Source organism: Penicillium concentricum (genome assembly GCF_028827145.1).
Source record: "Penicillium concentricum strain IBT 3081 chromosome Unknown utg000004l_segment0_segment0, whole genome shotgun sequence".
NCBI classification, from domain to species: domain Eukaryota; kingdom Fungi; phylum Ascomycota; class Eurotiomycetes; order Eurotiales; family Aspergillaceae; genus Penicillium; species Penicillium concentricum.
Genome location: NW_026622757.1, coordinates 673,401 through 687,541, shown reverse-complemented (window position 1 = coordinate 687,541; position 14,141 = coordinate 673,401). Strand labels below are relative to the sequence as shown.

General features: G+C 47.1%; 3 protein-coding genes across 3 annotated transcripts; all 3 read right to left on the bottom strand.

Moving 5' to 3' along the window:
* Window positions 1-6,628: 6,628 nt before the first annotated feature.
* Window positions 6,629-8,245, bottom strand: N7517_009196 (uncharacterized protein; the record flags this gene model as incomplete). The annotated part of the gene is made up of 1 exon (XM_056726919.1): window positions 6,629-8,245. One exon carries the CDS (start codon window positions 8,243-8,245, stop codon window positions 6,629-6,631), a length of 1,617 nt encoding a protein of 538 aa, XP_056575491.1.
* A 786-nt stretch (window positions 8,246-9,031) lies between these two features.
* Window positions 9,032-10,135, bottom strand: N7517_009195 (Zn(II)2Cys6 transcription factor domain-containing protein; the record flags this gene model as incomplete). The annotated part of the gene is made up of 1 exon (XM_056726918.1): window positions 9,032-10,135. One exon carries the CDS (start codon window positions 10,133-10,135, stop codon window positions 9,032-9,034), a length of 1,104 nt encoding a protein of 367 aa, XP_056575490.1.
* Window positions 10,136-11,785: 1,650 nt separating this feature from the next.
* Window positions 11,786-13,462, bottom strand: N7517_009194 (MFS transporter; the record flags this gene model as incomplete). Its single annotated transcript, XM_056726917.1, has 4 exons — window positions 11,786-12,616; window positions 12,696-12,773; window positions 12,827-13,205; window positions 13,269-13,462. The coding sequence occupies 4 exons, from the start codon at window positions 13,460-13,462 to the stop codon at window positions 11,786-11,788; spliced, it is 1,482 nt and encodes a 493-aa protein (XP_056575489.1).
* Between the last annotated feature and the right edge of the window lie 679 nt (window positions 13,463-14,141).

Sequence of the window (14,141 nt, the reverse complement as noted above, 5' to 3'; positions counted from 1 at the left end):
GTAACAGAGAGACGCATGTTTTTGTCTTACCCGTTCAAAATTTCCGAAGCTGTGGCTTGTCATATACTTTGACAGTGCCGGGAATAATACAGGTCGGTAAATACATAACTTTAAATACTGTATGGTCAAATTACTCTGTCGAAACAGAAGTGTCATACAGATTGTTTCCGAGCCCTATTCTGAAATGCCCTTGAGCCCTGAATCCCCCTCTTGACAGTATTCAAACCCACCAACATTTGAAATGGGATATTGCTTATCTAAATTATATTACATGCAAACAGGTCAAACATACTAGGCCAAAGAGAAGGCGCCAGACCAGAAGAGGCAAGGTGATGATTGCCGAAGGAACCGCTCAACCTTGGAATGTTCCAACCCTGTTTGAGTACCTAACTTATCCAGCCTGTAGCTATCATATGGGCTACTTCTACTCAAAATGCTGTTTATTCACATACCTGACCGTCTCCGAGTGTATGTCCCAATACGAGCAAGAACAAAAAACACAAGACGACTAACAAGCTTGGAAATTCGCAGGGCTCTCACCATCCTAAGCGCTCTATCGTTTCTTCCTCAACTGCATCGCATATGGGCACAAAAGACCAACAAAGGGGTTTCCATGGACTACATATTTTGGAACCTCCTCTGCGCAACAGAGCAATTCAAATTCTTTGTCTACCTTCTCATAGCCAAGGACCCCGAAGAAGACATCCCACTCGTCTATCGTCCCCCGACGTTCGGAGATAGACTGAATATGTACCAAACTGCTGTGGTTTGGTTATCCTTTTTAACACTGTCAGTAATACCGACCCCCGGCTATAGTTACAATTAAGCAAGTCCTGGCTAACATATCACCCAGTTTCTGTGCCTGCTTACGACACACATCCTCCAAGCCGTTCTATATTGTCGCATACGCACTCTACATCCCCATATCAATCATCCCTCCAATCTTGGATATCCTCTACGGTTTCCCTTCGCCAGATCACACTTACGGTGATCCTGTAGCTTCGGGGATATTCTTCTTCTCTATGTGTCTGCTGAACCCTTTCGTAACAGTGTTGGCGGTATATGCTGTTTTCTCGCAGCTTCAGGAAATCAAAAAAGCAAGGAGCCCAGAACTACCGAGTCAACCAGGCAATGCTCTAAGTATCTGCGGATTGGCGGTGCAAGCTGTTGTCTTTGCTGTTGTGACTTTTACATGGATATGGCGTGTTCCGATTGAAACTGCTCCATTGCGATGGGGCATGTTAAATCTCGACAATTTTATGTATTGGTATAGCTTAGTTGGGTTCCCCGCTGTTGATAATGGTATATTTGCGATGGGGCAGGGTGTTTTGTTTTTCACGGCTTGGCAGAGGGACAAAAGGAGAGAAATAGCGGTGGATGAGGAGCGGGAACCTCTACTAGGGGGATCCGTGGATTGAAGAACTAGATTTGACATATCCTGTAACGAATAGCACGTTTGGAGATAGCCGGGTGAACTTCACAAATGTGTGGAGATAAAAGGTCCCAAATTCCTGAAACCGTTTGCCGCCTTTTCGCGACCAGTCTATTGCCTCGTATTAGCTCTAAAGCAAAAAAATGGGATTTGTATTGTGTGCTGCTGATCTAGCCTGTTCGTATACTCAAATTCGGTGGACGGCCACATCGGGAACAGAGAGATGCTATTTGCAAATACCGAGTTCCAAATTGATACTTAGACGGTGAATAGGCAGAGGGGGTTAATGAGAGCGGTAAAGGCAGTTTCCATAATAAAAAAAGAGAAAAAAAAACATACAACAGCATGTGTAAGGTAGTGGTCACCTAGCGCCCACAGTTCGGGCATGGGCGGCTCGCCACTCTAATTAGGGAGGGCACTTAGGGCGGATATTCACCCACCTGAATATTCTTCACCCGAATATTTAACCTGTGTAGCAAAAATTACATTTCCTATCATGACCAAAAAAGTTACAAGTAGCCTTCTTTCCCCCTCGGTTTTTATCACACTAACTTTACTTTATCACAAGTAAGATGCGTACCAAACATAACCCAACTGCGAAATATCTAGCTTATGTTATGGATTTCGGGGAGCATAGTAACAATGAAATTCAGCAGGCAGTGCTACCACGCATAAAATCTCATTATAGTCACAAGTTACTTATTTTCGACGAGTGTATTGTGATTCAGAAGGGATCGCATGGTTTGTATTAGACTGGACGTATCTACATGCTATATACCGGAGCTATACAGTTGTCCAAGGACACCCATATGGTACCTTGGTGGTCCGCACGGCTCCATCATAGATTCTCTCACTCGTGGCGTGAGAATACCAAAGCTCTGACCTCGACGCTGATCCTTGGAGACAAATTTCCTGAAGAATTCAAGGAGGTAAATGACGTGTGAGGAGCATCTGCAGCAAATCTTGTTAGACCAGTGTACTCTGTATGACTTCTCCAGTCCGTAATCTTGGAAGGGCATAAACTAGGGGTATTAAGCTGATAACACGGATGGCCGACCACTTACATTTGACACTGCCCTCCTTCGTATCAAAGCTCTTAAACAGAAGCACGTCTTCTACGTCCTGTCCACTCATATAATACCATTGATAGATATCATTCGGCTTGTACTGTGGATAGAGAAGAGTGCCAGTATAATCACCAAGTACCATATCTGTTTCGATCAGGTTACATAGGTCCAAGGCTTGACCATCACACACAGCAATAGGGTGATCTTCAATCGGTCCACTTATTGGTCGCCAAAGACTATTCGTATCAATTAGGGCCAATTGTTCACTCGGCTGTCTACTGCCCAAGGCATTTGGAGGAAGGGAGCCGGGGGGGGTCTAGACCGTTTTGGATCCTGGGACTCACTTGATTATTTGGACTCGTCCAGAAAGAAGGTGTTGAGATTCCTCGGAAAGATGATTTCGAATACGCTCTATCATGGGAGTTCCAATCTCGTCCCGAGTGAGAAGCGTGTCTTGAACACTGTCAGCAATTATCTACTTTCATTCGATCGACTCGGTCATCTTGACGAAATAAATCTGTAACCTACCAATGTGAACCTGCCGGGCAAAACTCTGCAAATTTGGATTTCTCCGTCTTCGCTCCTTTGCGCTTTTTCGCTTCCTGATCTATCAACATTGAAACCTAGGTCAGTGGCTGAGGGCAAAAGTAGATTCGCGTTACCTACTTTCCAATCGAAAATCAAAATATCATCAGCTCCTTCAATCTCATTTTTCAAAATAGCCTCGCATTCCGGCAAAAAGATACTCTTAATCTTTTCTTGGTCCGAATAATCATATGGCTTTGTAAGAGCCGGACTGTGGCATCTTTTGTAAACGAAACCGTTAGTGTCAAGATTAAACGGGACCCCCCGGCCAAAGCCCTGATGTCCCTTATAGTCTCCGTTTGTTCTGCCGCACAAAATACTAAATTGGTCGTCTTTTCAGGTCGTTTTCCCGGCATTCTTCGCCTAGCAAATTGCCTAATTTGATAGGGGCGAGTATAAGCATAGCTGGGTTGCCATTGGAGATATGTCAACCTTGCTTCAATATCTGGCATACTTCACGTCTCCCGGAATATGAAATCAAGTGAAAAGAAGGAGGCAAGTATAATGCACTTTGATGCAGCAAGTTCGCACACTAGCGGCTTCTTATATTCCATAATCTTTGAAGACTAGCTATGGCCCCATGTCAATGCGTACCAATCTAGACGGTTCTAAGCCCAAGATGGTTAACTATAGCGAGGTGAGTCATTAGAGGGGCCAAAAATACCACACGGGGTTAGGCACCTGCATATTGCTGGTGTTAACCATATTGTAAAACGTAGGGGTCCGTCCAATCAATAGTGTTCAACTCTCTAACTAGTTATATGCTAGCCTAGTTAGATAAGGAATATTACAGCATTCGTAGGATTAATAGTTCCTCCGGTATACCGGCGTCACTGCGCTGACACAAAAATTGAGTCATTTCCTACATATGACTCACTAACGTATTTCACTACCGAGCTGCGCACACCACCGAGCTGCGCACCTAAATCACCCGATCAATTTCAAAGGCATTTATCTCAACCAAAACACATTAAATTAATTCAACTAATTAATTGGTCTATTTGGACATGTTTCCCTTCGATGCCCTGGTAATCTGCATATTCCACACCCCCGGGGAGGCCGAGTACGTGGCTGAATAGCCGATTCTCTAGAGGTGCCAGGGCCGGGGGGAGGTGCTTCACTTGCTCCCTGTTGCTGCAAAATTAATGCAGAGGCTTCTTCAATTGAAAGGCCCTCTTCAGAAGCAATATGCCTTCGGGATCTAGTCCGCTTTTGCTTCTGCTTCTCATTTTCAGCGCGTAATTCCTGGTTTTCCTTCGCTAATAAAATAGCGCTTTGCATTGTGAGACGGAAGCCTTTCACAAGCTGGTTTAATGCACGATCTGACGGGCTAGGCGGGCTTCGAGACCTCGTACGAAGTAAAGCTTTGATTGACGAAGCCTGTCGACGTAGTTCTTTCTCTGTAGCAGGTGTTTTTGGTGTGAAATTCCGGCTTAAATCGCTCCCCCTACTAGGAGGGGGTGTTGGGGTTCGAAGTTGAATATTCAGCTTCGAGATCACTCTTTCTGGTGAAAAAGGGACTAAACCAGCTGCTCCGAAGCTATTCTTAATAGTCTCCGATTTAAAAGCTTCGATTCGTACGAGTGGGTATAAATCGAGGAAATCAAGTTTATCAATATGATTAACTTGGCGTCTCATTTTCATCTCCACTAACCGACCATATGATCGCTTTAACACAGCAAAGCAGCCGATATCAAGAGGCTGTAAAAGGTGAGAGGAGTGCGGAGGCATACAGATAGGTATTATCCTATTTTGCTCGCAGATTTCATCGAATTTCGGGGTCAAATGGCTTCCGTGTCCGTCAAGAACTAGCAGCCTATACCTCCCCTTCGTACGAAGAGAAGTGCTAGGAATAAAGAGCTTTTCAAGCCAGCGAAGTCCAATTTCATCTGAAGTCCAACCATTAGGACTAACTTCAATTCGCCAGTCGTTTGGTAGGCCTTCGAACCATGATTCCAAGTAGACTTTGCCTTTAAAAATAATACACGGAGGGAGGGCCCAACCCGATGCATTTGCACACTCAATAGTAGTCACCCATTCGCGATTTCCAGGTTGTAAAAGCGAGCGCCGACCGTAGAATTCGCTCCTTCTTATCACCTTCGCAGTAGCGATTAACCCCATTGCGAAACCAGTCTCATCAAAGTTATAAACGTCATCGGGGTCGATTCCAAATTGAAGGATGGTATTTTGAACAAGATCAAACCACTCCTAAATAATCTTTAGGTCTTCGCACTTCGCACGTTCATAATTATAGCGTCTCGAGAATCGGGAGGAGAGGAGAGGGTTCCTTTTCACAAATTTTGTAACCCAATTTTCGCCGACTGAAAGGACCGGGGTAGTTCCGCGCTTTTCGAGAAGAAGATTCGCCATTTCTCGAACCATAGAAGGCCGAGGTGCTGATCCCCGAGAATCCATAGAGAGAATCCATTTTTGAAGAGAATCCTCTTCAATTTGTGTCAGTTTATGAGAATTAGCACGAGAAGTCGCGCGGTGTTGAACGCCACGTAGGCGTGTCCGGAGTGTCGATTCGGGTACGTTAAATCGGCGTGCTGCTTCACGAACAGAGCTTATTTCTTGTTTCTGAATAGCCTGAGTAGCTAATAAGATCCTGCCTTCTTGCTCTATTGAATTTCGAGAGCTTTGAGAGCGAATTGGTGGCATGGTGGGTGGTTGAATTGATTAAGTGCAAATTTAGGGACGCGTTTTGGGTGGGGTGCGCAGCTCGGTGGTGTGCGCAGCTCGGTAGTGAAATACGTTACGAAGGGGCATAGTTAGCGGATAGTGATAAATAACGTATTTCACATGCGAGCTGCGCAGTCCAAAACACCATAGTAAATGCGATATACGCTACACTTATACACTTATATCTCAACAACCAACGTATTTTGAATATTCTTTTATTAGCCGATAGCCATTGATAGGCTCCTTTGGAAGTATATATCAGTTTCGAACAGATTAAAAGCTTGCATTATTGTCGTATTGAAAAATACATCACTGAACCCAAGAAATATATATATCTCTATCACTAATTTATTAAATTCTCTTAATTTCTATATAACAGCTAAAAAGCAGTCTGCTGCTTTATCTGATCTTCCAAGGATATTCTAGAGCTGCAAGCATCAATTAGAGAGACTCAAGCTTTTTCGAAAGCGATTTGGACAAAGCGGCTAGTATTATTGGAGCAGTACATAGAAGCAAATATACGATGGGAGAAGGACAACCAAGAGAGCAATGACGCTACTTTGGTTGGATTTCCCTCGAGTTCCAGGTTAAAGGATGTGATTACTACGCTCGAGATTTTCTAGGTGTAAATAAATGTTTACTTTTTACAAAAGATCAGTGCCGTTGATATTTGCAATCTAATTGTACCAAAATGAGACTCAGGAGTTCTGCGCAAAGCGCAATCCAGTAGGTTTTTAATCGACCAAGGGCGTTGACTTTTCAAACTTAGAGAAACATTGAATTCACCGTCTCCAAAATCCTTGCTGGCACGGCTGCTAGTGACTAACAGAGCATGACGTTGATGCAACAACATGAGATACGGTCATGGCTTGTTGCTTTCCTCTTTCGTCAATTCCACTGGCGGGACGCCGATATCGTGTGCCCAATATAACTTATCAACGCGCCCACCGTCGCTGCATTGGAACGTCGCTTTCCAGAAAGCTGGCCCTTGGTCCGAACCCACCCAGCGGCCACGTCTAGATAACTCGTTGCGTGGAAGTAGCCATGTGAAGGTGTCATCTTCATAGTGTTCAAGTGGAAACTTCTCCGAATCAAGCCCTTGCAGCCTCCAGTAGAGCTGGTTGTCTTCTAAATCCACAACAATCTTGAAGACGTCAATGTTATCCCGGTAAGTCCCAGTATACATCTCAAGTGCTCTAGGTGGTGTTCCATTCTTCCGAGCCGAGGCTAGCCCCCCTACCAGCGCAGGATACCACTTCAAATTTTCAGCGACCGAGGAATGAGCTGCTTTAATGTAGTCATTTCTTTCGGATTTCGGGACCTCAAGGAGCTCTTCAAGAACGAGTTGGCCAACCCAGTCAGGAACATCATTTAGGGCTAACGAGTTCGACAAAACAATGATAATACTATCAGTGTCCGGAAGTAGAATCACAATTGAGAGGGCGCCAGGAAGGCTACCCTGGTGGAATAGGACAAGCTGTGAGGGAACGCCTTTCCCAACAATAGGCATCCCGCCAGGCATCAGGCTATGATTGATTCCGATCTGACCTAGCCGGTTAGGAAGCTGAGCTCTACCCCATCCGAGTGCATATGATAGCTCATTCCTTGAGGGTTGATCCATAGGAATTTTAGCGGAAGTGAGATGCAAAACCTGTTTAAAGGGAGAGCCTTCGGTCGCTCCCTTTCCAGTGGTAAACTGATCTTGAACGCTAGCAGCGAAGGTTTTGTATAACTTTGAAAGGTCACGAACGCAGGACCACGCGCCACCACTTGGTCCGGAATACCAATCTTGGCCTGCCTTAGGGCCAGGAATCGGGACAGTAGAGGCATCATCAAGTGCATTATAGCACTGAGTGACCTCTGAGACACCCGATTGTGGAGGCCTAAGGTAAGTTCGATCTAGGCCGAGGGGGTCGAGAATGCGGCTCTGGACAAACTCGAACCATGGAACGCCACTTACTTCCTCGATGACATAACCAGCAAGGTTATATGTAAGATTGTTATAGGACATTTTTGCCCGGAACGGAAGAAGGCGCGGCTGTGAATTTATGTATTTGAGTCCATCCTTTCCTGAAATGAGAATGTTGTTCTCGGTCCCGATAACCAAATTAGAGGCCCAGGCCATGCCCGATCGATGAGATAGGATATCCGTAATAGTCAAGTGATTCTGAATCGTCTCGTCTCTGGAATTGAAGGATGGAAGAACGTCCTTCACCAGTGTGTCCCAGGTGAGTTTATCCTCGTCGACAAGAATTGCCATCGCGGAAGCAGTCAAGGCCTTGGTCAACGAACAAATAGGAAAGATCGTTTCATTGGTGACGGGTAGACCGGCCTCTGTATCTCGGGCGCCAAAGTTTCCCTCGTAGACCGGTTCTCCGTTCGATATGACTGCGAGCGAGAGCCCTGGAGTTCCGCCGATGCGCATCAAATCTTCAATGGTTGGACGGAGGCCATTTATTCGTGTCGGGATTTCTGCCATTTTGGAGGCTACTCAGGATGCTACAATGGTTAGGCCAACCTGGACGGTAGGGAAGAGTATGGGCGATGAAGTGGACACAACTGACAATGATTAAACCAGATCTGGACCAAGGGCTACACTCTCCCTAATCTCGGGGTTGATATTGCAAATAAGATAGAAACGTCAGAAGATATTTCCATACGTGTAGAAAATAGAAATGGCCTGGAGGTCCTCTGCGGGGCAGAACCACACTTTATCGAGCTAACATTAGCGGGCAGCCTAAAAGGATAGATTGCACAAACTGAAGATAGTGCTAACTTCCAAGCTTGGAAATTTTTCATTGGCTAGAGCGTCAAGATAATATTGAAAGACGCCTAGTCACAAAGAAAATCACTTGGCCCATTTCCACCTGGGCAAGCCCACAGCAGGGCGGTTAAAATCGTAAACAAATTCTGAACTCGCAATTCAGTCAAGGCACGACTATCGTTTCAAACACTGCCAATATAAATAGTGACTATAATCTAGAAAAGTCGCTTCCTACTGCAGGGTTCTAATAAGATTTGGTAGACGCATTGAATTCATTCCATTATATATAGAGATGTATATTTCCCTCTACAGATTTAGATTTTGCTTTAAAACCCCCTGAAGCTCTTCAACCTTCGCCCTTAATCCCCCACTTAGCCCCCCTTCCGCTGCCGCACCAGCGCTGACACTTTTTCTAAACAACGACTCTACAATGCTGTCGTTGGAGTTTTGAACATGTTCTATAACCCGTTAGCTATGAGTCGTCCATTGCAAGAATGTTAGTCACATACCGAGATCATTCTCAATAGCATCCAACGCATCCAGCAATATCTGCACGGCATTAAGAATCCGCACGTACCCCTCGTTTGTTAGAGGCAGGTCACCTAGCCGTAGATCCCATCGTAGCTCAGCCCGGGATGATTTTGACGATGTCGAGTCTGGCAGTATAGCTAGTAGCTGGCGTAGGTCGGAGAAAACTGTGTCGTAGATATTTACTAGCGACATATAGCATGACATCATGATCAGGAGGGTGGGAGTGTCCACAGGGTCATCGTTACTGGCGTTAAGGCTGGGAAACTGGTTTCCCGTCCATTGTTGTCGAGATACAATTTCTCGTAACCATTGGGCAAGATAGGTTGCTCCGCCAATCGGGTAGTTGTATATGCTGCTGCTGTGTTTTGTGTCGATATTTGCTGCGCGGTATCGGTGGAGGTCACATGTGTAGTTTGTCATTGCGACGAGGATTGAGGAGAGGCCCTGGACTTGGGTGGATGGGGCTTGGTCCGAGGCGCTTAGGTTATCGGGGATTGTGCTGTTTGTGTTTTGTATACTGAGTATTTCTGTTGTCTGGTTTGTCTCGGTTTGATTGAAGTATGTTTGGTCTAACGCGTCGCTTGATTTTGTAAGATCAAGCTCTGGGCTCAGCGACTCAGGAGAACACCACCATTCTACCTTTCGAACAGGGAATGGCATATGAACGGGGATGACGGTGTTATCTCCCGGCGTGTGGAATAATATTTCAGCCAGCATCGGGTCTAGCGGTGGATCGGCTAGGTCGTGCGGGTCGGTCATGGGATCCACACGGGCGATCGACGGTAAAAGATCGTCCCGCGGCACAGGAAAGCTGGGAAATTCCAATGGCGGCGTCGATGCGTTTGATCCTGATGAGGACATGTGGGGAGTCTCTTCCGTCCTTTCGAGCTTCTTGGGCTGTCGCCCACTGCGGGCTCGTCGACTGAACACACAGGGTACCCGGGCGCGTGTGCACCGTTGACACGCGTTCAGCAAGTCGCCGTCAGACAATGGCACACATCGCAGTTTCTGCAGTCGACATCGATCGCATGATGTGCGGTACGACTGCGCGGTAGGCTTGGCGGAGACTGACATTTTGACCGTAGGGCTGGTAAGGCTGGTCAGCGCACAATGCCAATGCTTGGCTGCTCTGATCGTCGTTCAGATGTGACGGAGCAATGTGTGATTTGAGGACTTGGCAAAGATTGGCATTGACTGAAAAGCAAGGATTTTCGGCGTTGGTGGAGCAGACCCGGTCCATGTCTATATAAGTTTGGATTGAAAGTGGACAATACCCTTAGGACCCCAGATAAGAGCGGATCTAACATCCGACCCTATAAAGCTGGGACTACTGGTGGGAATTAGTAGCGAGTCTAGGACCGAGCGCCTTTGTATCGTGTCATCAAGCTCGATTCGATGACCACACCAATACCGGATTGCCAAGGCGCTGTTGAAATCTTTCTGACTGGGGCTAATTTGGCTGCAGATGCGATCACACGTCAGATCGCGTGCAGCAACTGAGTCCAAAAACTTTTTGCAGGAGCTCTCTTGTGCACATGGAGCTGTTAGGTATGTCTTGAACAACGATTTGATGTATTAAACATATTCGGCAACCTTTGGAACCCTCAAAGAATCCACCAGCGGCCCGGCCCGGCAGGCCTGGTTCTTTACTAAGCATGCCACATCCCCAGGGCCCCCAATCTTGGAAGGTTGGAAGGTTGGGCAGGTGGATCAATTGAGCACATACCTATAATCATTTCACAGCCTTCAGCTGTGGGCGGCTTACGCAGGAGTGGTGAAAGAATTACCCTTTAATGAGCATTGCTTGGCATAATATGCCAAGGAATCCTGCAGAGTGGATGTCAGTTATTTTCCGTCTTCCCATTGCATAAATTGACTAAACGGGTGGAGCAGAGCATTATATCATTTGCTGAGAATATGTACTCCGTATTGAATGCAGCAAGGGGAGAAGGCTTTGCATTAAAAGTAGAAAATAGCAGCACTAACGCCCCGATAATCTGACACGATGCCACTTATGCAGATTTCTAGCTTGGTATCGATGTTGGGGCCGGGCGCCTTCGGTTCTCCGGGAGCCAAATGTCTAGCAGATACGACATTGTTCCGATAGGTGAAGTGAAGCACCTCACACCCGATCTGGTGTGATCTCACATAATATACCCCTGGCTCACGCGGGTATAACCAATGGATGCGTGGTATTCGGGCCAATAAGGCTGACACGGAAAGCCCATGAGCATGGCTGTCATGCCATGCGCCTTCTGCAGGCCACGTGTAAATGTGTATATAAATGTGCAAGGTGGCCTGACAGAATGAGATTCTGCAATACCTTGGCAACGACGCGGCAGACGGATGCCGACAGCTTAATTCGAGATCTTACATCCGAGGGCGTAATTACTCTCGTACTCCGCATTTCGTACTGAGAGCCAGTAGGTGTTGGTAGTGATACCGCGGAGATGGAGTACTAGCGTCGGACGAATGTACAAAGTACAGCGCCCCTCGTGTTTTGTCCACCACCCACTTGGCTGCAGAACGCCAGTCCTGGGAGATTGCTCCTTCTTCCAAAACGAGCTTAAGTGACATTGAGCGCTGATCAGGTTATGTAATTTGTGTCTACCATAATGAGCAATTACTTCATCTTGTTACGAGCAAAAAAAGCAAATCGTATTATTAGCTATAGTTTAGGCATATCTATAAATAGTAATGAGCTATAAATATCTTGCAAAAAGTTCACAGAGTGACTGTCGTCCGACTCCGCAGCCATTCTCCATAGCGATAGAACAAAATCGGCACAGGCGCAAATGCCAGTGCTAGGAATCCTAATAGCGTGTTACCCCATCCGTAGTTAAGCGCCGAGTACATATGCGACCCAGCAAGGGGCAAAAAGGCCCCGAACATTGAGCGGAGGAGAATGTTGGCGCCTAGTGCAGATGCCGCTGCTTCCGACCCGAACAGATCCACCAGGTACAGCTGGGAGGGCATGATCACGAAGAAGGCTCCAAACCCAACAATAAACGTCCCAAAGATCGGAACCATCCAATGCACCTGGTAATATGCGGACCAACCGTAGATGAACAACCCAGGTCCAATGACTGGCGGGAACCACATCATTAGGACCAGTCGGTATTCGGGCTTAGACTCCTGGACATTATCCGCTGCCATTTTCGCCTTCAAGAGCCGGTCGCTCAGGATTCCAAATGTGATTAACCCTAACAATTCGCCAAGGCCTAGTCCTAGGTATGCCAGGCCAGAAATGCCGGTGCTAAATCCATACTGGCCCTCGAAGACCATGCTGAAGGTGGCAAAGAGGAGGTATAGAAGGCCGAAAATAAGAGCCACGTAGATAGACAAGACGAGGACAATCGGTGAGAATATCAAGAGTTTAGTGGGTCGTACGAGGGCAGCGACAATGATCTGCTGCTTTGTGAGGCCGCGATCAAGTTTCGATCGGAGGTGCGGGTTCCCGGTTGCGCGCCGCAAGTATACGGCTTTGCGTTCCAACAGAGTGTTGGGATGTGTTTCGCGCATGAAGATGAACGCGCCGATACCAGCTGCTCCTCCCTGTTATAGATAGTATTAGAATTTTATAGATAGTATTAGAATTGTGGATAGAAGCCGAGAGCAAGATACGATCACTCACGAGAATCGCGACCACCCAAAAGGTCCATCGCCAGTCCTTTCCTTCGGCAACGAAGCCCCCAATTACTGGTCCCAGAACCTATATCAGTTAGTATAGTTTGATTAGGTAGTGGATTAGAGTTAGTTACATACCGGTCCTAAAAGGGGACCCAGGCCAAATAAGGCCGCTGCTGCACCGCGCTTCTCGATCGGGATAACATCGGCGATCGTTCCGCCGCCAAGGGAAAGTGGCGCCGCTCCCGCGCAGCCAGTTATGAACCGGAAGATCATAAACTGAGCGGAAGTCTTACTTAGGGCGCAGGCCACAACGAAAATGACGAAGATAGAATTGCATATGTGATAGACGATGAGACGTCCGTACATCTCGGAGAGCGAGGAGATGACAAGGGGACCCAATGCAAATCCCAGCAGGTAAATACTGACGGCCAAAGTTGCTAGGGTCATATTAGTGATCTCCAGGTCCTTGGAGACGCCTTCCATCGCCGGAGCGACCATGGTCGAGGCGATGTTGCTAGTAGCTTGGGTTAGCATGGTCGGTGGTCGGTTGCTTTGTCTCTCATGAGGGCTCACTTACACGACCATCGATAAGACGGCCACAATCACGACATGACCAAAACTCTTGGTGCCAGGCCAGTTGAGGGGGTTCTTGGGGTCATCTGGGCCGTCCCAGTCGACCACATCGTCCTCAAGTTTATGCGTCGGCTTAGCTGACTCCTCATCTGTCGCGAGGTTGACTTCCGTCTCGTCATTGCTAGAGAGCTTCATCATTGTGCGAGCTGTACTCGATAGTTGAACGAAGAGAAATTGTGGGCTAAGAACGAGCTTTGTGCCTTTGTACTGATGGAGAATGCCCCCACTAGTCGCAAAAGGAGGTGGGTGATGGGATTTCTTGGGGATTAATGTCCACGGGGGAGTTAACTACACGTCCTTTCCTCCGTGTTGTAATGGCCGAGCCGGCTGGCTTGAAGCCAGGCTCCCGGTTCGGAGGGTTCATGGCTGCTCAACTTGGTTGTTTTGATAATAGCCAAACGAGCAACGGAGCGGACGAATAGACGGAGATTGGGGACTCATATATAGATTGAAACGATGGAGGAATAATGGATGGAGGAATCGAAGGAGAAGCTGAAGCGGAGAAGACGGATGAATGCACGGAGGAACATGTTCATCCGATTGGTCAGAGAGCTGTTGATCCACGGATCCTTCCCGCATCACCTCGCACCTTGCCTAATCAGGTTAGAGGCTAGCGGATGAGCGTTTACTTCCGATCAATCACCATCAGATAATCCGACTACATCTCATCTACCACCATTCTTCGTACTAATGCACGCTCACTACCCCTGAAAGCTCTATTGGTTCTGCCTATGTTTCTATCGTCTATGTGGCGATACAAGCGTGGTCTACGAAAACATACTCCACTCACCCCACCCCACTCATGATGGAGAACGTC